The sequence below is a fragment of the Fundulus heteroclitus genome, unplaced genomic scaffold (assembly GCF_011125445.2).
Source record: "Fundulus heteroclitus isolate FHET01 unplaced genomic scaffold, MU-UCD_Fhet_4.1 scaffold_61, whole genome shotgun sequence".
Taxonomy (NCBI): Eukaryota; Metazoa; Chordata; class Actinopteri; order Cyprinodontiformes; family Fundulidae; genus Fundulus; species Fundulus heteroclitus.
This window is the reverse complement of record NW_023397044.1, coordinates 2,103,765-2,126,524: the sequence shown is the minus strand read 5'-3', so window position 1 is coordinate 2,126,524 and position 22,760 is coordinate 2,103,765. Positions and strand designations below refer to the sequence as shown.

The 22,760-nt window shown below is 41.1% G+C and overlaps 1 protein-coding gene across 9 annotated transcripts in view; it reads right to left on the bottom strand.

Annotated features, from left to right (window-relative positions):
* hace1 (HECT domain and ankyrin repeat containing E3 ubiquitin protein ligase 1) overlaps window positions 1-22,760 on the bottom strand; it is a 122,131-nt gene that overhangs the window by 60,245 nt on the left and 39,126 nt on the right. For all 9 annotated transcript variants that reach the window (XR_004929943.1, XM_021313781.2, XM_021313782.2 and 6 more), the window contains exons 3-4: window positions 2,998-3,052; window positions 2,740-2,829 (exon numbers count right to left, since the gene is read on the bottom strand). Coding sequence is in view for 8 of the 9 variants with exons in the window: in XM_021313781.2 (XP_021169456.2) it covers window positions 2,740-2,829; window positions 2,998-3,052 (145 nt within the window). In the remaining variant the exon portion in view is untranslated. The remainder of the gene's footprint in view (window positions 1-2,739; window positions 2,830-2,997; window positions 3,053-22,760) is intronic.

Sequence of the window (22,760 nt, the reverse complement as noted above, 5' to 3'; positions counted from 1 at the left end):
CCACGTATGGTAATGAAACAACCCTGCCTGTGATTCTGAACTGTGACCACCAGCCCAGCAACTCAGCGAACAAACAGTTCCCTGAGAAAAATGAGAATAAACCCAAGGCGGAAACAGATTTGCTTCACTCGAACATGACTGCCAGGAAGTTCATGACAACAATCAAAGGTATGTGCACAATCTTCACTCTAAACTACCAGAGAATAACAAGACACAGGGCCAAGAACCCTAATGTTGTGCAATGGATCTGTAAGTCGGATTACGCACTTCTGTAACAAGAAGAGCACAGAGGTGTCGATCTATAACTCTTTCAACGGTGGCCGGGTGCCTAATGTTACAGAAATCCTTCAAAGTATCACGAAAGACGCCCGACCCTGGAAAAACTCATAGTACAAGCTGAAGCCTTGGGTGACGCTGTCTGGATAAGAAAATCAGAAGTTTTGAAGGAGGATTACATTTGTCTGCTAAATTTAGTTGATTGCCTTAATGTCAAGGTGTTTCTCAGCGGCCCTCATTTACCCATTAATTGTGGACACTAAATTCTTTCAAGAGTTCTGATGCTAAACAAATGGAATGGCTGAAAAAACATGGAGACAAACAGCTGTAACCTTCATAGACAACTTTAACATATTTTGGGAGAGGAGACATCTGTTCAACAGATATGGTTTCTCTCTAAAAAAGTTGGGTGAAAAAACACTCGATTTCAAACCTTTTCTTTTCTGTGAGCCATGCACCATCAGCTTTGTCCCAACACACAGCTCAGCCAGTGCCAAAACAAATGATGAGCCCAGTAAAGCCCGAACAAGTCAAGATAAAGATGGCCAGAAAGATGAAACAGAAAGAGGCTACGTCAGAATTACAAGAGGATTCAACACATATCTCAACAGCACAAAAAGAGGACTCCACATCAACTCCCACAGACACCGATCTAGACTGCACCCACCCCACCTTTTTCGCCACCAAGCCCAGATGTCCCCTTCCTGGATTTCACAGACAACATGAAATTGTTTTTTAGGATTTGCCTCCAGTTGACATCCTCTCTGCAAACCCATTCTGATAAACCTAGCTCTGTGACTAAACCAGCATCTTGCAAAGGCGGCTGAGCCCCCGATCCTCCTCCTCTACATATTAAGGAACATGCCTGTGCTCAGGTCTTTCAGATGACTTCTCTGTGATACACACCAGGCCATTACCAGGCCCAGCAACCTTATTCAATGTGATAGTTTCCAGCGTTAGCTTGGGCCTTTTGTCTGAGATAGCTATGAAATATCTGTGATAATATGACCACTAAGGATTTCCGACTCCAGCCTACTCTGAATACCTAGAACCAGAACCAAACGCGGAGAAGCAGCGTTTAGTTCCTATGCTCAAGTTACCTGGAACAAACTTCCAGAAAACTGTAAAAGTGATGAATATCTGAGTTCTTTTAAATTAAGATTAAAAATACATTTGTTTTAGATTGCCTTTAACTGTTCTAGTTAAACTGTTTACTGAAACATAATTAGTTCAACTTTGTAGTCCAACTGTTTTTTATATCTGCTTTTACTTTCCATTTTCCAATGTTTTATTTTGTTTCAATTTTTCTAGATTTTATTCCAACTTGCTTTTATTCTGTTTTTATTTTCCTATGTTCTAATCATGTAAAGCACTGTGCATTGTCTTTGTAATGAAATGTGCTATACAAATAAATTTGCCTTGCCTTAGAGCAGGGGTGTCAAACATACGGCCCGCGGTCTGGCCCAGTAGCTAAATGCATTATCATTATTCAAACAAAAAAAATAGTATCCCCCCCCCCCCCAGTGTCCTTACTGGCAATGTGTAATAAGAATTGTTGTCCTAATACCAAAAAGAGCTCATCAGATTTGACTTTCACAAGTGGAGCAGTACAGCTTTTGCCATAGTGTTCCGCTTGATTTATGAATGTGAATAGTTTTATTATGATTCATGCGGGGAATATCTCAAATGATATGGACACTACAATGGGAAAGTAGGAGAGGAAAGGAAGAACAAGAAGAAAAAAGAAAAGGTGAAAGAAAGAGGAGATAAAAGGAAGAGAATGATAAAATAATTATTGAAAAAACATGTACTTTGTTTAATTGAAAATCTGCAGTTCCTATATTATCCACGAGGGGCGCTGCGTTTTAATCAGCAGATGGTAGCACTGAGCTTCAGATGTGGAAAATTGATTTTAAATAATTTCTTAATTTTTATCTGTTTGATGTATTTTGTCATGCTGGACAGTGTTTTTAAGTTCCAAAAAATTTGAATAAATGTTTTTCAACATTGTACAATCACTGTGATCAGTTCTTATGCATAATGCACAAGTAAATGTTTAACTGAGTAAAAGTATTGTTGAAATTGCACATACTTTTCTTAAAAACGCTGAGGTTATTCATAATATATTGTGTAAAAGTGAAATTCATTTAATATAAAAACCAACAACAGGTCCACTTTTATTAGTTCTATTTGATCTTGCAATGAGTTTACTCGTGTGGCCCTCTTGAGATCAGATTAAGCTGTATGTGGCACCTAAACCAAAATGAGTTTGACACCCCTGCCTTAGAGAAACAAGAGCACCAGTCAAGCTAAGCTCCTCCTGCAACAAAAAGACAAATACAAAGTAATTCATTACTTTCTAAGTGGCCTGACAGAGATATAACTTAAACAGATACAAATTTCTTTGGTGCTTCCTTTAACGTTAGAAAAGATTAGCAGCAAGGTAACTAAGCAGTATCTTACTTGGCAGCGATGTGTAGTAAACTTCTCTTTACCCGTCCAAAGGCGTAGTTCACATCAAACTTGGAGTTGAGGAGCAACTCTGACACAGATCTTTCAGATAAAGGAGCAAAAATAATGAGAGAAAAGATACATTCTTTGTGGAAACAGGAAGCTTAAAAATACACTACTTTACTACATTTATACTCTGCATTGGTAAATCACATCTAGACACATCTGTTCTAAGGAAATTTTACTCCATCATAAAGACAGGACGCTCACCTGTGCTGGTCAGCCATTACCATTGGCATAAGTGTGTAGACTGCAGTCTCATTGTCTGTGGAGATGATTAAGGGAAACAAGTAAAACACTAAGTACTAAATAGACAAATAAATGTCACTGAAGTGAGCTAGTGCACGACATGGGTCCAGAGCTGCCCTATTTAGTATCTCTGTTAAGAATAAAGTACTGCATATGCCAAAAACTAAAGCAAAATAGCAATAACATTTCACAACAAGTCCACTTTCTTTGCTCATAAATACATTTTGTTGTGTACTTGGGAGTCTCTAAGAGTATAGTAAAGTTAAATGTCGCCTTTCAGTTTTGTCTATTAAGTTTTTTTTAACAATTACATCACAGTATTTGCTACGGACAAGGTCATAGACTTCCAGCAAACCATTTTTGTGAATCCGCCATTGTTATTTCTCGACGCAATTTTGTAGTACAAGCTCAAAGATGCTGAAGCTGCAGGTGGATAAGTGAAAATGTTTGGTTCTTTATACCATCATCCTAAGATTGGCTGAATGGTGAGTGGAACGTTCTGCTACCTGAGGGGAGCGTATAAGACCTACTTGACATATGAAAAATAAATTGCTTTCATAAATGTCAAGATTTTGTCGTGGATGAACCCGGATACAGCACGCACACACAGAGCTGAGTTTAAGAGAGTTTATTGAAAGAAGTGGATGATGATGGCAAGTGGAACCAGAGTTTGTTATCAGGCGGAGGTGAAGGATGCAGGAGCTGACTGGCAGGTGAGAGAGTACACAGCTTCTCATAGACGGATAGCAGAGACCACAGCTTCACAGAGACGGGCAGCAGAGTACAAAGCTTCACAGAGATGACTAGCTGAGTCCACAGCTCTTCGGAGACGGGTAACAGAGTCCACAGCTTCACAGAGACGGGTTGCAGACTTAACAGCTTCTCAGAGACGGCGAGCAGAGTTAACAGCTTCTCAGAGACTACTAGCAGAGTCCACAGCTTCTCAGAGACGGCTAACAGAGTCCACAGCTTCTCAGAGACGGCTAACAGAGTCCACAGCTTCTCAGAGACGGCTAGCAGAGATAACAGCCTCTCAGAGACAGCTAGCAGGACTAACCTTGAGGAGAAGCAGAGGTGGCAGGGTACCAGTTATGCAGGAGACAAAAACAGACTGGCATAGGGTGGGTGTTGAACAATGACGGACCAGCGAAGAAATGAGCACAGAGGGAGGTTTAAATAGGGGAACTAACATGTGGAAAGAGACTGACTGATTGATTAGAAAATGGCTAACAGGTGTGACTGATTGCAGAGGGAGCGAAGGGAAGGCCGAGTGGGAGTGGTAGGAGGAAACAGAACTAGCCATAACAAAGCCAGAACCTAACTAAACCCAGAACTGAAGGGAAGAACTGGGAAGAACTGAAAAATAGTAAATAAAACCCGAATCAAAACTGAACCCTGACAATAAATAACTTGTTTTTAAATTACTTGACAACATGAACAAGTCAGGGTCCCATGGTGGCGCAGTTGGTAGTTGCAGCAAGAAGTTCCTGGGTTCGAATCCCTGCCTGGGACATAGTTTGCATGTTCTTCCTGTTCATTTGTGGGTTCTCTCCAGGTACTCTGGCTTCCTCCCACAGTTCAAAAACTGAGGGATGACTGTTAGGTTAATTTGTCTCTCTAAATTGGTGTATGTGTGTCTCTGTGTTGCCCTGTGGTGGACCTATCGCTCGCACAATAACCACTGGAGTTAGGCACCAGCCCCTCTGCGACCCTGCATAAGTGAGTAGAGATAACAGGTGAGATACAAAGGGGGTTAATACAAAGGGGGCACAGCTCGCCCTAAGCAACTTATTTGGAGGTGGGAAGATAAATATACTGTTCAAGCCCGGTAGCCGAAGCTAAAGCTAACTAGCCGAGATTAAAGCCATGGCTGCAGGGTCCGAAATTAACACTCGCCAGTCGCCAAATGCGAGTAAATTTCCCGTTTGGCGGGTGAATTTCAGAGGGTTAGCTGCCACATGGCAAGTAAATGTTTGTACCAAATAAAATAAAAATAACATAAAAATAACGAAACCCATATGATCCGTTCACAGCTCTGTCCATCCAGAGCTCAGTCTAGACCCGCCTTCTGCGGTGCTGGTTCAGCTTCTTTCACATTCAGAACCAGGGATGGCTGCACGCTGGATCAGAAAAAAGATCTGCTAACCAGATACAGTCTAAAACGGCAATTAGTCTGTTTCGTTCTTATTTATTCTGATTTTTTTTAACTACCTGCGCTGCGGTTCTGTGCTTCACTGCTCTTACTGCACGAGGGTATAATCCAGCAGCTAGATCAGCGTAAAGACACAGCGTGAAGCCTGAGTGCTTTAAGTGTTGCAGCTGAGGGAAAAAATTTTTAACCGTACAGGCTTGATGAAACTCTGCCTCATTCACAAATAAGACCAACATGGATAGAATAATGATAATCTGTGGTGTTTTTTAATCGCCTGGATGTGAATCTGATAATTCATATTGTGTATTTTATAATCATCTACAATATTTTCTTTTTTTTAAGTCAGGAAACAAAGATTTCTCTTCTAGGGTCCAGTCAGCCACGCCCCCAACCACGCCCCTCAAAATTAACATAATCTCACTCTTAATTTTTATAAAAATTGATGTCTGGTCAGGATATTTTGGCCGGTAAAAAATATGCCTGGCCGGTTGATTTTTACATCTACCGGCCATCTTGGCCGGTGAATAACAAAGTTAATTTCGGACACTGCATGGCTGATCTAGATGTAATCCTCCAGGAACTCGGCAGGAAAACAACGAAAAGCTAGAGACTATTAAAGACGATATTTCCAAAATAGATACAAGACTGGACGAAGCAGAGAACCGAATAGAACAAGCCAAGGAGCGGATCCAAACTACAGAAGACGTAGTGACGGAGATGCTAAAGCTACATGTGAAGCTAGATGATAAGATAACAGATTTGGAGAGCCGCTCCAGACGAGACAACATAAGGATATACGATGTGTGCGAGGGTGCGGAAAAGGACTCAACAACTATGGCATCTGATATATATTAAAGAGTTATTTTTGTTCTTTGACTATGTATTTTGGGAAAAACTGGTTAGTTTTAAACTAAGAGCAACATACATGCTCGTGCCTGTTATGTTGCTCACATAAAACTAAGAACCACATGTGTTATTGTGCTATAACTTGTTTTAACTTGTGGTGGGAACCTATGACAATGTGTTGTGGGAAAGACTGATTCTGTATTCTTATTTTGTTTGATTTGTTGTATGCAATATTATTTTGCTTCGCACACTGCTGAGGTGCTGGGAACGGTTGATGTTTTGGGAAACATGCTTAGGGAGGCAGGGCAGCTGTTGAGTGAGAGATGGCCACTCTCGCTCCACATCTGACTCTTTGTTTACAAGTATATAAAGAGGAGACTGCCCTCAGCCCGGTGAGTCTGCCGTGAGTTTGTGTGTGGATACCGGCATCGTGAACGCTGATCTTAACCTAGGACTGAGGGCTCCCAATTCGTGTCAATGGTAAGAGCTGATTCTGAGAATCTGTTGAGCGTCACGTTTGTTTGAAAGCTTGTTGCTTTATTGCTTGCTACTTTGCGTGTGTGAAGAGCTAGTTGTTTTGATGTGCTGTATTCTGTGGGGAATAATAATAAATGTGTGCCTTATATTCTAACAGAAACAGTGTTTGAGTCCTTATTTGTGTTTGCCGATCTCTCCCGATCCTGAAATAAACATTTCATAAAACATTTTGGCGTTGTCGGCAGGATTGGAGGAGAGACTACAATACACAAATATGTTTAGAAATATGTTTAAAAGGAGAAATAAGAACTTAGATGAGAAAATTCAGGGGGAAAAGATAATACCCGGATGGGAGCTTCCTCACTGTAACGAGGTAGCGCTGTGTTTGCGCAATGGTTGGGGCCGACCGGAGCCTTGGGGTGGTCAGCTGGAGGCAGCGGGACCCGAAGAATTATTGGCAGTGTTGCAGAAAATTGAGGTGCAAAAAAAGGCTCCGGTGGACGGATTACAGAGGCGCTTGTGGATTTGTGCCATGGCGTGGCGGCAGCAGTATGAAGCTGGCCAACAATTAAAAACTCAGCAGTTAAAAGACAGACAGGCAATGACTGAGCTGCAGTCTGCTGAGTCGCTGTATCGGCAGCATGTGCAAATGCTGACTAATCAGCTGGAAAAGATGACCAGTGTTGCAGAAAAAGCTGTGGCCCAGGTGTCTGTGTTAACAAGGAAAATACAGGGGAAAAAAACCCGCCGTTTTCCTCTGAAAAAAGTCCGTTTTTTGTAGCTGGATTGGGGTCTGGGTGGGATCCCGAAAGCTGGGACGGTAATCAATCAATCACTTTATTTATTTTGGTAAATTGTCCACATTAAACACAAGTAACAGCAAAAGAAAAAAAGAAAAAAAAAACAATAGACAAACCCACAGTTTACCAAAAAAGGAATAGGCCGAAGCAAAGCTTATTCTTGCCTACCTTATTTTTTTACCTTACAACCTACCAGGATTTCTTCAAATTCAAGTACATAGTACATATATAGATCTACATAACAGCGTAAGATTTTATCATTTTACATTTTAAAGCTCTTTTAAAGTTCACCAAGAAAGGACATAACTTAAATTCATCATTCAATTCATTCCACAGTTTCACACCAATAACTGAAACACATCTAGACTTTATCTCACTTTTCTCTTTTGCACATTCAAATATAAACAAACCTCGCAAATTATATTTATTTTCTCTTAACTTAAATAATTTCTGAATACCAGAAGGAAGACTTTTATTCAATGCTTTATACATTATTTCCAGAATTTTTGTATAGACAATATCTTTAAATTTTAATATTTTACTTTGAATAAAGAGTTTATCAGTTGGTTCACGGTATCCCACCTTATTTATAACCCTTATAGCTTTTTTTTGCAACTTAATATATCAATAGTTGTTTTACTTGCATTTCCCCAGATTTCTGAGCAATAAAATAAATAAGACATAACCAAAGAGGAACATATAACATGCAAGCCTTTAACATTTATTAAGTCTTTTATTTTAAACAGTATTCCAATAGTTTTTGCAACTTTATTTCTAATATATCCTATGTGAAGTTTATTATCTATGATAATCCCTAAAAATTTTGTTTCATAAACCCTTTCGATTTCTACTCCATTTATGCATAACTTTACATTATTATAATTCCGATTACCAGAGAAAACCATGAATTTAGTTTTTCCTTCATTTAACAATAACTTATTGTAATCAAACCATGTTTTCAACTCAGCTAACCCTTTTTCTACAGTTTTTATTATTTCATCCATATTTTTTCCAGAAAAAAAGAAATTTGTATCGTCTGCAAACATTACAAACTTTAACAGACTGGATACTGCAAAAATATCGTTTAAATAAAGTATAAATAATTTAGGTCCTAGGACTGAGCCTTGAGGAAGACCACATTTTATCCATGTCTGTCTGTGACTTAGTGTTGTTAATTTGTACATATTGTAATCTATTAGCTAAGTAACTCTTTAACCACTGATATGCAACTCCCCGTAAGCCATACAGTTCACATTTACCCAATAGTCTTGCGTGGTCAATAGTGTCAAAAGCCTTACATAGGTCAATAAACACACCTACGGTATTAAGCTTCTGATCAACTGCTGCTGCAATGTGCTCCACAAACTCCATCACAGCTAAAGTTGTGGAGCAGTTATACCTGAAGCCGTACTGGTGCTCGTTCAATATATTATTTTTATTGAGAAAGGAATCCAGTCTTTTCATAAATAATTTTTCCAGAATTTTTGAAAATTGTGGTAGCAATGATATTGGCCTGTAATTTGTTAATATTTGCTTGTCTCCACTTTTATAAACTGGAAAAACCTTTGCTACGGTAATATGTGGGACGATGAGGAGGACAGTGATTCTGGAGGTCCTCCAGATCCACGTCCTTTCCCTCCATTGGGGGTTAAACCCGTCGTCCGAAGGAGAAGAGAGCAGCAGCATGTACCCGCAGCCTTCCGGCAGCGGCTAGATTCTCAAGGTAATGATCTACTTGATGCTGCGGGACAACCTGTTATGGAATGGGTGGAACAGCCGCAACCGCCGGCGGTGTCACGGACCATAACAGAAGATTACTCGCAGGATGAAGTTGCTCATATCACTAAAAAATTAAGGCAGCATCCGGGCGAACCCACTGATCTATGGGTGGCTCGACTGCTGGATGAAGGTGCAGAACAGATTGAAATAGATCACAGAGATGGCATGGCATTTGGTGGTCTGAGCACTGATGGGAATGTAAATGCTAATTATAGGCAAAAAGTGAGAAATTTGGGGGATCAGGCGAGATCATTGTTTGACGTGTGGTCTGAGGCAGTACGAGCAACATGTCCCAATGTATCTGATTGGCCCGAAATCTCTGGACCATGGTTAACATTAAAGGAGTGTGTGCAGAGGCTGACGAGGCTGTGTGTGCGTGATCTGTTACCAGTGGGGATGGTGGCTGGATATCAGCAAGTGGCTGTTCCGAAGGTGGTGAGAGATCAGTTGATTAAAACTGCCCCACAGCATTATCGGGCAGCTATGCTTACTGTGATGCTGGGAGCTCCAGATGCCCCGATGGAAACCATTAAGGCTCGGATTTTGGAGCTGGGGAATCTGGGGGAATGGGGCAAGCAGGAGGAATGCAGACCACGAGTTCAACCAGCTCCGGTCCGCAGGCCGCAAAGGGAGCGGGGGAGAAATGAACAGGGTCCACCACGTAACATGTTGTGGAGGGCACTGATTAATGCTGGGGTGCCTGCTTCAGAGATACACGCATTGCCTACTGATGAGTTGAGACAGATGTGTCAAAGGAGAGGCTTAAAAGTTAACTGTGCAGGATTTGGTGCTGAGCTGGACCCATTAAATTCTTTGATTCAGCTGTTGCTAGAGGCGATTCATCCCACAACATCGGCTCCACCTGCTGAAGAATCTGAGTCTGTTGTGCGCAGAAAACCTGCTAAGGTGGTTGAGATTGAGGTGTCAGAGTCTGAGGAATCCTCGGGCAAAGAGGTGAAAGTAAGGAGAGTGAGAAAGAGGAAAAGAAAGAACAAAGATAGAAGTAGGAGCAACATGTACCCTGATCTGACGGATCTGATGGAGTTTAACTAGGATGAAGGCCGAGCCCCGCCAATTCGGATCACAAATTGGTCAATTGATGATATAAGAACGACATGTCGAATGGATTTATCACATTCCATATTATCCGCAGGCTGCTGGGCTGATTGTGAGAGTGAATGGACTGTTGAAAGAATTTTTGAAAAAAATGTGTGTCTAATAATCATGACTTAACAGATTGGAAGTCTAAATTGATGCAAGCATTGGTCCAATTGAATAATAGGCCAATTGCTCCAGGGGCAGTCTTACTGTCTCTGCATTTGACAAACTGAGAAACCGCTCAGGATTATATGTGTGCATAAGAGAGTAAAAATAAATAAACAATAAAACTTGTGATTTTATCTGAATGGAAAATGTATTAATGTACATGTAAATGTTTAGTACAGGAGTTAAAAATATTTCAGCATGAAATTCACCTACATTTATTTACACATTTGTTTATACATTGTGTAAACATTAGGCATTTTATGGCACAAGGATGTGGTCATTCCAATTCTGAAAAGTGCCAGAAAAAGAAAATTTTATTTGGGAAGAAGCACAGCAAAGAGCATTAGATTTGGCTAAGAAAGCCACACAACGAGCTGTGTCAAAGGGAAAGATGATGTCCGGGCCTGTGGAGTTGCAGGCCTCAGCTGTTAATGACAATACAAGCTAAAGTGATTGATGGGGATTATCAAGGAGAAAATCCCTGGTAATTGAGAAAGAAGGAAAACTAGCACAACTGCTAGTGGAACCCTGTGAAATGACAGAGGTTCAAGGGGTGGCTGCCCCCACTAACATCACTGTAAGAGGAACAGGGGGGTTTGGCTCAACAGATAAACCAGGAGCCAAAGTTTGGGTGAGACAGGAAAATGGTCCACCTAGACCAGCTGAAATCATTTCACAAGGGAATGATGCAACAGTGTCAGTATTTTACTCAGGGGAGGAAAAAATGGATAAATGTTATGTAAGAGAAAACTAATTTTATTCTTTTGTCTTATAGCAGTACTAATTTTGATTTCAGATCCATGTTTCCGTGGGATCTGCTGATCGGATGACCCGAGGGACAGCGCGATGGCGGACGTCCCAAACAGAGGGAGGCACCACAGGGCTGGTGCAGGATTTGGGGCCATCATCCTCCGTGTCCTGGCTGCCATGGTCCTGCTGGCACACCTCTGTTGGGCAGAAGCACCTGGCCGGATCCTGAAAGAAGTGGTTCAGCCATATCAACTGTGATGGGGAGACAGCACGCGCAACGGAATCAGGATGACTGCACATACTCTCGGTGGCATGTAGGAAGCATACCAGTAGTCTTCAAGGGATGTAACGTTAAAGTGGTTTCAAGGAGAGGTTTGTGCCAATATGAATCATCTACAGAACGAGCGTGTAAGAAGACACACACTCAAATTGCACCTGCTGCACACACTTGTCAACAAATGGCACAATCAAAGATAACAAATAAAGTTCACTGGAAAGTTTTTTTTTTTTTTCTCCTCCTCTGCCAACATGCACTAGGACAAAACGTGCATGGTGGGACACTTTGCTTGGTGGAACAGGTACTGTGTTAAGTGTTTCCAACGCTTTTTGACAATAAAGAAACAACAACTATGTTATTAAACACTGGACAGCATGCATCAAGAGCTGTTCATCAGGTTGGATTATGGATGCCTACTGTTGTAACATCACAGGAGGAAACTGCAAAGATCTTCCTTAAAGAACTGAACTGGCAAATAAAAATGTGGAACACGACAGCAGGAGTGTTAAACATTTCTGTAGCTTTGAACTGGACGGTATGTAACGTACAAATGATGCACGCTCATATGCAACAAGAACGGTTTAAGCGTGTGGTTATTACTGGAAATTTCCACGAATGGAGACAACTATGGAACATTAGTAGTAAAAGGTGGTTACAACTAGAACTGCAGAAGACCTATTGTAATGCTACTATGTGTGAAGGACATTGGACACAAAATGATGTTACCAATAGTACTACTGTCTGTCATTATTATATATTGCCCGGTGTGACTGTACAGGGGTATTGGTTTTTGAAACTGGATGGTGATTGGTTTGGCCCACAGAAAAACTACACCTATGACCTGGATCTATGCGAGACTGCTGATAAAGGGATGGTATGTATGCTACAACAAGGACATCTTAACCCATGTTTAACCCGAGACGAGGTGTTATGTGATTGGACTGATGAACCTGCTAGAGAAATAATAAAGAGTCATCCTCAATTACCTCAGGTGCCTTAAGTTGGGTGTTTTGATGTATACATCTGGAGTTGGAATAACGTGACCTATCAATTAACCAATTTCACTATCTCCCTGGATTGGTTCAAATGCGCATTGAATCAATCAGTCTACGGAACTAAATTGCTTAGTTAAATCACACAGGTCCAACATTTCCACCTTAAAGATGTCTACATTGATGGCCCAAGGACAGGTTCTGCATGCGGCTAAGTTAATAGAGCAATCATCTGCACATCATTGGTGGGACATTTTTAATGGAATGTCTGTTTCTGCTCGAAACTATGTAGTACCTCCTTTGCTTTTGCTTATCATTGTTATTATAGTGTTAACCTCATGTAATGTTTGAAGGTTATAATCAAAAAGTGGTGTGGGACGGAAAGGATAACTTTGCTGATGAAAATAGACCTTGGGGATGGTTTTTCCAAAATTAGGTTTTGTCAAAGACCAAGGGGTGGAATGATATATATTAAAGAGTTATTTTTGTTCTTTGACTATGTATTTTGGGAAAAAACTGGTTAGTTTTAAACTAAGAGCAACATACATGCTCGTGCCTGTTATGTTGCTCACATAAAACTAAGAACCACATGTGTTATTGTGCTATAACTTGTTTTAACTTGTGGTGGGAACCTATGACAATGTGTTGTGGGAAAGACTGATTCTGTATTCTTATTTTGTTTGATTTGTTGTATGCAATATTATTTTGCTTCGCACACTGCTGAGGTGCTGGGAACGGTTGATGTTTTGGGAAACATGCTTAGGGAGGCAGGGCAGCTGTTGAGTGAGAGATGGCCACTCTCGCTCCACATCTGACTCTTTGTTTACAAGTATATAAAGAGGAGACTGCCCTCAGCCCGGTGAGTCTGCCGTGAGTTTGTGTGTGGATACCGGCATCGTGAACGCTGATCTTAACCTAGGACTGAGGGCTCCCAGTTCGTGTCAATGGTAAGAGCTGATTCTGAGAATCTGTTGAGCGTCACGTTTGTTTGAAAGCTTGTTGCTTTATTGCTTGCTACTTTGCGTGTGTGAAGAGCTAGCTGTTTTGATGTGCTGTATTCTGTGGGGAATAATAATAAATGTGTGCCTTATATTCTAACAGAAACAGTGTTTGAGTCCTTATTTGTGTTTGACGTTCTCTCCCAATCCTGAAATAAACATTTCATAAAACAGCATCATTCGTAGAAAAGCTACTACGTGAGGGTCTACAGTTATCCGAGGAGGAGGTGCCGGATCTTCATATCAAGAGGGCGCACCGGTCCCTCGGGCCACAGCCACCAGCGGGGGCACCTTCACGCTCTATCATAGTGAAGTTCAGGAGTTTTAAGTCCAAAGACTCTCTGCTCCGCAAAGCTTGGCAGATAAAGGGGTTTAAATGGATGGACAAACACATAAACCTGGACCACGACTACCCATTGCGCATTATTAATAAACGAAGAGAATATGTTGGGGTCCACAAGGTTTTGAAAGATAATCAAGTTCAGTTCCAGACCCTATTTCCTGCTAGGCTGCGGGTAAAATACACAGACGAGATCAAAGTGTATGACTCTGCAGCAGATGCGGTGGATGACCGGAGGAGGAAAGGATACACTGTTAAAACTACAAAAGCACCGGAGTCCCTCATGGACGGACCGACCCACAAGCAGGAGCATGCGTGATCCTGTGAAAGATGCGAGTTACAAGGAGAAGTTCCGCACATTCAGAAGGCCTTCACCAGGTGCTTCTGTAGAGTGAGGATTTGGGCCTTGGTTTATCTTAATTTTCTTTCTTGCAGTTAACTACCGCTCTAAATATGGACAATGCTAAAAGGAGAGTGGGTGAGTAAGCTGTGAACTTTCTTACAGGGGTTTTGAGGGTTAACTTCAATATACGGTTGTAGCCACTAAGCACCATCGTCACCGAAATAGGAGAAGGGTTTGCGTTTTAGCGCCCATCAGGGTAATTAGGGTCTATAGATCAGACCCCTGCATAGGGAGTCACATTTTGTGTTCTGTCATTATATGTTAGTTAATAGTATGTTTTGTTTGGGTGTTTTACCTATTATTTGTTCATCCTCTGCTGTTGTGTGCGGAGAAGGGGAACTTGCCACATTGTTTATCAAGTTGTTCACTTCTTTATATATTTAAGATGCAAGACAGGCCGATAAGATTTGTTTCACTTAACATAAATGGTGTACTCAATCCAATCAAATGTTGGAAAATGTTGTCTCAGTTAAAAAGTCCAGATAGCATTCATCCAGGAATCACATCTTGATGATATCGAACATGTTATATTAAATAAAATGGGATTTAAAACAGTCTATTTCTCTTCCCAAAGCTCCGGTAGGTGAAAGGGGGTGGCGGTTTTGTTGTCCAGTGCGGTAGATTTTGAATATATATCTGAATACAAGGATAGTGAAGGGAGATATGTTATGATAATCGGAAAAATCCATGGTGTTCTAGTAAGTCTTCGCAATGTTTACGTACCTCCAGGCAGTGACTGGTCAGTTTACAAACATGTCTTTGTCATTATGACTACAAAATGTCAAGGTATTGTAATGTGTGGGGGGGGACTTCAACATTAAGTTACACCCAAAAATCGATTCATCCAATGGGAAATCTGATGCCAAAAATATTAGTAGAAGAATGAATATCTTAATGAAAGAATTGGGAATTGTTGACGTATGGAGGGAAATTAATCCTACAAGTCGAGACTATACATATTACTCCTCTGCTCATAATGTGTACTCTCGCATTGACTATTTCTTTATGTTTAAAAACAATATTTTTAGAGCGATTAACTGCGATGTCGGCGCTAGTACACTCTCAGATCACAACCCCGTTTATCTATTACTCCAGTTGTTTAATAAGACAAGATCTACTCCTTGGAGGTTAAATGCAAATATTTTAAAAGACAGTGTAATTAAGGAAAAACTGAAAATTGAAATTAGATCGTACCTAGAGTTTAATGACAATGAAGAGGTATCACCAACTGTATTGTGGGATGCTTTAAAAGCAGTAATCCGAGGTAAAATAAAAGCCATTTCTGCCACGGTAAAGAAACTTAAAAGTCAGAAACTGATGGATCTAGAAGATAAACTTATGAGGCTACAGAAAGAGCATTCCAAATCATTACAGGATACAATCAAAACAAAAATAGCAGAAGTAAGGAATGACATTAATGAAATAAACACACAAGAAATCCAAAAGAAGCTGCTTTTTACAAAGCAGCAGTACTATGATACAGGGGGGAAAGCATTGAAACCACTCTCTTACAGGTTAAGAAAACAGCAAGCAGAAACGACAATACACAAAATTAGAAATCCATTGACAAATCAAATAGAAACCGACCCGGAGAAAATAAAACAGTGTTTAAGGAGTACTATCAGAAATTATATTCCCAGCCGCAATTAGGTGAGGTTAACCAAATTGATACTTTTGTGTCTTTACTAAATCTACCAAGGGTCACTGACGCTCAAAATGAAAGATTGATATCCAAAATTACTGAAGAGGAGGTTTTATCAGCTATTAAAAGAATAAAAACAGGGGACTTCCGGGTAATGGCGACCAGGTAGGCAGCATAAAACAGAGGCTCTGCATCGATAGCTACAAAAGACCCCCTAATTCAAGGTACTGACTCGTCAAAAGTTACTTTTTCTCAAGAAGAATGAGCGGGGATAAAAGCAAGAAGGGACGAGTCCAGTCTCGGAATCCAGAAGCACGACATGAAAGCAAAGTTTGCGGAACCCATCCGGTCGAAGAAGGAGAGAAGATGGCGGATGAGACCTTGCCTGTTACAATTAGCTCACTGAGGCAGGTGGTGGGTGAAGTAGTGGCGGACGGCATGCGAGACCTCAAATTAGAACTGAGAAAGGAGTTAGCGCAAGTGAAAATGAGCGTGAAAGAAGAAATGAAAGACCTCTTGAACGAAATGACGTCTGAAATAAATCAACAGGTTAGCACCGCTATCAACAAGACAGAGGAGCTAGCTAAGCGCCTTGGAGAGATTGAGAAAGGCATGGCGAAGGAAGAGAGATGGGACTGTGGAGTGAGAGATGCTATTGTCCAGTTGCTGAGTGAACAGAAATTGCTCCGGGAGAAAGTTACGGATTTGGAAGGGCGCTCACGCCGGAATAATCTGCGGATATACGGCATTCCTGAAAATGCGGAGGGTACCTCGATGCTGAGGTACGTGGAAAACATGCTTAAAAACTGAACTCGGGGACGGCTTGGATTTAGGCAGCGAGAAGAGCCTGGGGATAGAGAGAGCCCACAGAGCGTTGAGCGCGCAGCCCCCGGTTGGTTGCCCCACCTAGATCCACGGTGGTTCGCTTCCTGAAATTAATGTTAAAGAACAAGTCCTCCGCGCGGCGTGGAGAAAGCCTATACATATACAGGAAAAAACGCATATTCTTCGACCATGATTATGCCGAAAGTATACAGCTGAAGAGGAGAGAATATGCTCCAGTTAAGAAGGCGCTCAAGGAAAATGCTATTCGGTTCCAAACCCCGCTGACTAAAATGCGTGTGCACTTCGACTCCGGCATGACCATCTACAACAGCGCGGAGGAGGCAGCCCGGACCTGCGGAGACGCGGATTTACAGTGGGACCGGTGTGCGCAAACAGACCTAAAGTTATCACGGCGGAGATGATCAACAACCTTCTACCGGTGGATGTGGTTGGACCGCGACGCGGAGGGAGCGCGCCGGGCCTGCGAGAGAATGCACGGGAAAAGCTGAGGGCTTTCCAGCGACCGGGCGGGAGAGGACGTCGTTGTTGATGAGTAATCTTTTTTCTTCTCCCTACCGAGGAAACCTCGGCCGCCCAACAGCTAGCCCTCGGGCTGGCTGATCAGTACTACTTAAAAGCTCTGGGTGTTCGGTTCTGCACAGGAATATGGTGGGGGACTATGACTCCCTCCCAGGATGATGAAAGGATCGATGCAGGTGACTCTTAGATTAGCTTTTTCAGTTTCCTTTCTTTAAGTAGGCAACTAAGTAGGGGCCCCACGTAGTGGCAGTTTCCCCTACAACAGGAGGGATAAGGGTTCCTCTTATTTGGGAAGACCTGTTCATTGTTATGTTAAGGTTTCTTTCCAAGTATTTTTGGTTGTTGTGTGTTCTGAGGGCTGGGAGTGTTGGTTTACAGGTGGGTAAAAACATGTTGATGTCTGGAGGATATGTCCCATAATGTATTGACTTTGAATGTGAATGGTATAAAGAATCCCATAAACAGAAGTAAGATTATTTCAAAGCTTAAGCGAGAGCAGGTGGGTATTGGCTTTTTACAGGCGACACATTTAATCTAATGATGAACATGAGAAACTTAAGAAATTGGGTTATTAGAAAGACATATTTTGCTTCCCACAGATCGGGGAAAAAAAGAGGGGTGGCTATTCTAATATCCAACAATATCAGATTTGATCTTATTTCAGAACACATAGATAAAGAGGGAAAGATTTGTGTTGGGTGAAGGGGAGGTTGGAACAGGAAGAGGTCACTTTTTGTAATATATATGCACCTCCTGGTAGTGAGGTGGATTTTTTTAAGGAAGTACTTAGTCTTGTGGCCACGGAAGCAAGTGGCACATGTATATGTGCAGGAGATTTTAACTTACTCCTAAATCCAAAGATGGATACAACTAGCAGAGAACGAAGAAGGACTCACTTAGAAAAGCAATTTAAAAAACTTATTCAAGAATTGGGACTTATAGATGTATGGAGATATTTGCAAAAACATGACCGGGAATTTACTTTTTACTCTGCTAGGCATAATGTGCATACAAGAATTGACTATTTTTTTATGTTTAATAGAGACCTTCACAGAGTAAAAGATTGTATAATAGGCCAAAGAGACATCTCCTGATCATTCTGGTCTAAGTATGAAAATTAATTTGATTAGGCATGCTAAAAATACTCTATGGAGGCTAACACAAGCTTACTAAATAACGCTGCATTCAAAACTGAAATGACAGAAGAATTTAAAAGGTATTTAGAATTCAATGACAAACGGTACAGTTAGCCCTGCAATTCTGTGGGATGCGGCTAAGGCATATATGAGGGTAAAATAATTGCAAAATGTTCGAATTTGAAGAAGAGTAGAATGAAGAAGTTAACAGACTTGCAGGAAAACCTGAAAAGATTGGAGCAGCAGCATTCGATTAATAGAGCCCATCCTTACTGGAGGACATGAGGCCTATTAAACAGGAGATCCACAAATTTTAAGTGAAGAAATAGAAAAAAACTTAAATATATGAGACAAAGATATTATGATGCAGGACCTAGAGCTGCTAAGGTGCTGTCGTGGAGGCTTAGGAAGCAACAAGCGGAAAACACGATTTATAAGATTCGAAACCCAAGGACTAACAATATATCGAATAAACTTGATGAAATTCAGAACGTATTTGAAGGGTATTATGCATCCCTATATACACAGCCGGACAAAATGGATAATCAAATAACTCAAAAATTCCTTAACTCATTGGATCTCCCATCTTTAGGAAAAGACCAAAATGACAAGTTGATGGCAGAAATATCAGCTGGGAAGTTGACTGGGGGATATCACATCTTAAGACCGGCAAATCACCAGGCTGTGATGGGTTTCCTCCTGAGTGGTATAAGGCTATGAAGGATTCTGTTGCCCCACTATTGAAGGCCTCCTTTAATTACACTCTGGGAGGGGGCTCTCTCCCACCGTCATGGCAAGAGGCTTTTATTTCAGTCATACCCAAAGGTGGGGAAGGACAGAACGGACCCAAAAGGATATAGACCAATTAGTGTGTTAAATATAGACTATAAACTATATGCTGCAATACTAGCTAAGAGATTAAGTACCCTGATGCCTTTTTGATAGATGAGGATCAGACAGGTTTATTGGTAATAGACAAACGCATGATTGTATAAGGAGGGCCATCATGTTATTGACCACATAATCAAGAAAAATCAAGTGCAGTCCTTTTCAGCTTAGATGCCGAGAAGGCGTATGACACTGTAGGGTGGGAATTTTGTTTGAGGTAATGAAGAGATTTGGATTTGGTGAGGGATGCATTCGCTGCATAAAAACTATATATTCTTCACCAAAAGCAAGAATCAAAATTAACCGGAAGTCTCTCAAATCAAATAACACTACAACGAGGATGTAGACAGGGTTGCCCCTTAAGTCCCATTACTTTTTAATCTTTTTATTGAACCACTAGCTCAGGTTGTTAGGGAGGAGTCTGGTTTGGAGGGGGTGACGATAGGGAGTGTGGAGAGCAAGATATGTCTATATGCGGATGATCTTTTAGTATAATTAAAAGCCCTGAATCTGGTACTCCAGTGCTCATGGATATTCTGGAATCATACGGCAAACTTTCCGGATATAAACTTAATATGCAAAAAACTAAAATTTTGACTTTCAATTTTAGCCCATCGAAACGGTTAATAAATAGCTACCAATTTAATTGGAATCAATCACAAGTGGAATACTTGGGGATCATATTAACAAAAGATTTAACTCAATTATATGACGTTAATTACAAATGCATAAATAAGAAAATATATGAGGACCTGGCCAGATGGAGCCTGCTTCCCCTAGACATTGGTAACAGAATCCGTGCAATAAAGATAAATGTCCTCCCGAGAATACTGTATATATTTCACGCACTCCCTGTGGAGGTCCCAGTAAAACAATTTAGGGAATGGGATAAACACCTCTCAAGGTTTATTTGGAACAATAAAAGGCCAAGAGTGAGATACTCGACCCTGCAGCTGCCTAGGGATGGGGGGGGTATGGGTCTACCCCACCTGGCGGATTATTACATGTCGGCCCAGTGTGGACCCCTGGTACGCTGGTGTAGCCCGGCCTATGAGGCTAAATGGAAAGACATTGAACTCTCCTTGCTGAACTTCCCTGCACAGTCAGTACTGGGCTGTCTGGACGGATTGTCCCAGGTATATCAGTTGCAAAATCTGTGCCTAAGCTTCTCCTTGAAGGTATGGGCAGGGTTGGTCAGAAAGTTTAATCTTCACAGACAGATAGGGCTGTTGAGTTGGCCTGCGTATCACCCGCATTTCCTCCCAGCATCGATAGATCATAAATATAGAAGGTGGGCAAGACAGGGAGTCACCGCATTCTGCACTATAGTTAAAGACGGGGTATTAATGAAATTTGAGGAGCTATGCCAGACCTATGAGGTGAGTAGAGAGGACTTTTATCGCTACTTACAGGTCCGTAGTTTCCTAAGAAAGGAAATGAAAATTTCTGACTTGGAGACAATTCCAGGCATAATACAACTTTTTATTGATTCATATGCTGGTAAAAGTATAAGAGGAATTACGGGCAAATGTTATAGAAATTTAAGATCCATGAATAAAACTCAACAGACTATATAAAAGAGCGATGGGAAAAGGAAGCAGACATGATAATTACGTCAGAGGCATGGATGCAAATTTGGAGGGGCTCCCTGTCGACCACAAATTCTCTGATATGGCGCGATTTCACGTGGAAGAATCTAACCCGATTTTTCATCACGCCGAAGCAGAGATCTCAGATGGGCGGGTTACAGCTTCCGTGCTGGAGGGGGTGCGATGTGACTGCGGTAGGCCACTACCATGTTTTTTTGGGACTGTACGGAGTTACAGACTTTTTGGAAGGATGTACATCGCCTAATATATAAAGTTTTGGGTATAAATCTGGACTTGTCATTCACTGTTCTGTATCTTGGAATGCTCCCTGAGGGACTTAGCAAAGGGATACATACCTGCTGAATATAATTATGGTCGCCAGCAAGAAAGCGGTCACTAAGTGTTGGCTTCAACCAGGCCCCCCCTCTTTGAAACTCCTGGTGAATATTATAAATATGATTCACGACATGGAGATGTTGACATTTGCAATACGACTTAAAAAGGAGAAAGGAGAAAAACTCTGGAAACGTTGGGAATGCTCTATTGTCAGAGGCGATGAACAGTGATTTGTGGGACTCTGCACCACCTGAGCGAGAAAATGGGGGTTTCTTACCTGATCACATATTTTTGGTTCTTTGGTTCCTGATTCTGGACTTAATACTTTGTAATAGTTATGGAAATGTAATATTTTATATCGGTATTGGTGAATGTCACCTGCCCTAGCCCTCTTGTTTTGCAGTGTTCTGTATTTGTATATCTACTTGTTAAAACTAAATAAAAATAAAGTTTAAAAAAAAAAGAATAAAAACAGGTAAATCCCCCGGCGCAGACGGTTACGATTCGGGGTGGTATAAAAGTATGCAGGAGGAACTGGTTACCGACATTACTGAGAGCATTTAACTGGGTAATGGAGAGAAAGGTGATTCCTTCTTCGTGGAATGAGGCCATCATTTCTATATTCCAAAGGAGAATAGAGATAAATTAGAGTGTGGTAATTATCGGCCAATTAGTGTGTTAAATTGATTATAAATTGTTCACCTCCATTTTATCTAAAAGATTGGAAATAATACTGCCAGACCTCATTAACAAAGACCAGACAGGCTTTATTAGACAAAGGCAAACCCAAGACAATATTCGAAAAACACTGCATATTATGAAGTGTTAGCCAGCATAAATTGGAAACTCTGATTTTGAGTTTAGACGCTGAAAAAGCCTATGATCGGTACGGTGAGCTTTTCTATATAAAAAGTTTTATCAAAATTTGGCTTCCATTCAAATATAGTTGATACTTTTCCGCACTGTACGGCAAACCTACAGCAAAGATAAAAGTAAATGGGGGATCTGGCTAACAGTTTTACTACTCTACAGCAAGGATCCCGACAGGTCTGTGGCGCCTCTCTCCTCTTCGCCTTATTGTAGAACCTCTAGGCTCTAGGGGCAGTGGGATATTACAAAGATCTGATATTAGTGAGGTATAGAATGACAGCAGGGGAACAAAAACTGGCCCTATTCTCGGCCGTGACTTGGTTTGATGTTCTTAACACAAGACACAGCCGAATCAGACCTCCCAGACTTCCATGACAGTACTAGGATACGTCTCATTACTCTCAGGATATAAAATTAATGTTAATAAAACCCAGAAATTACGTCTGAATTTTAATCCATTCCATTAGAATAAGAAATGTACAAATGGAACTGGGACTCAGAACACAATAAATATTGAAAAAGGTAGTTCTGACAAAGAGTTATCTAAATTGGTTGATGCTAACTACAGATCCTTAACCTCAGAGGTAAAATCTGATTTACAGAGGTGGAAACACTGTCCCCTTCTTAAATTATATACTCACGAGTGTAATCAATTAGAATAACATTCTCCTCGTATGCTCTACTACCTTTTTCATGTTTACCAATAAAATCCCTCAGAAATATTTTGATGATTGGGACAGGATGCTGGTGAAATACATATGGCAACATAAGGAGCCAGGGTTAAATACAAAACACTCCAATTAATTAAAGAGAAAGGG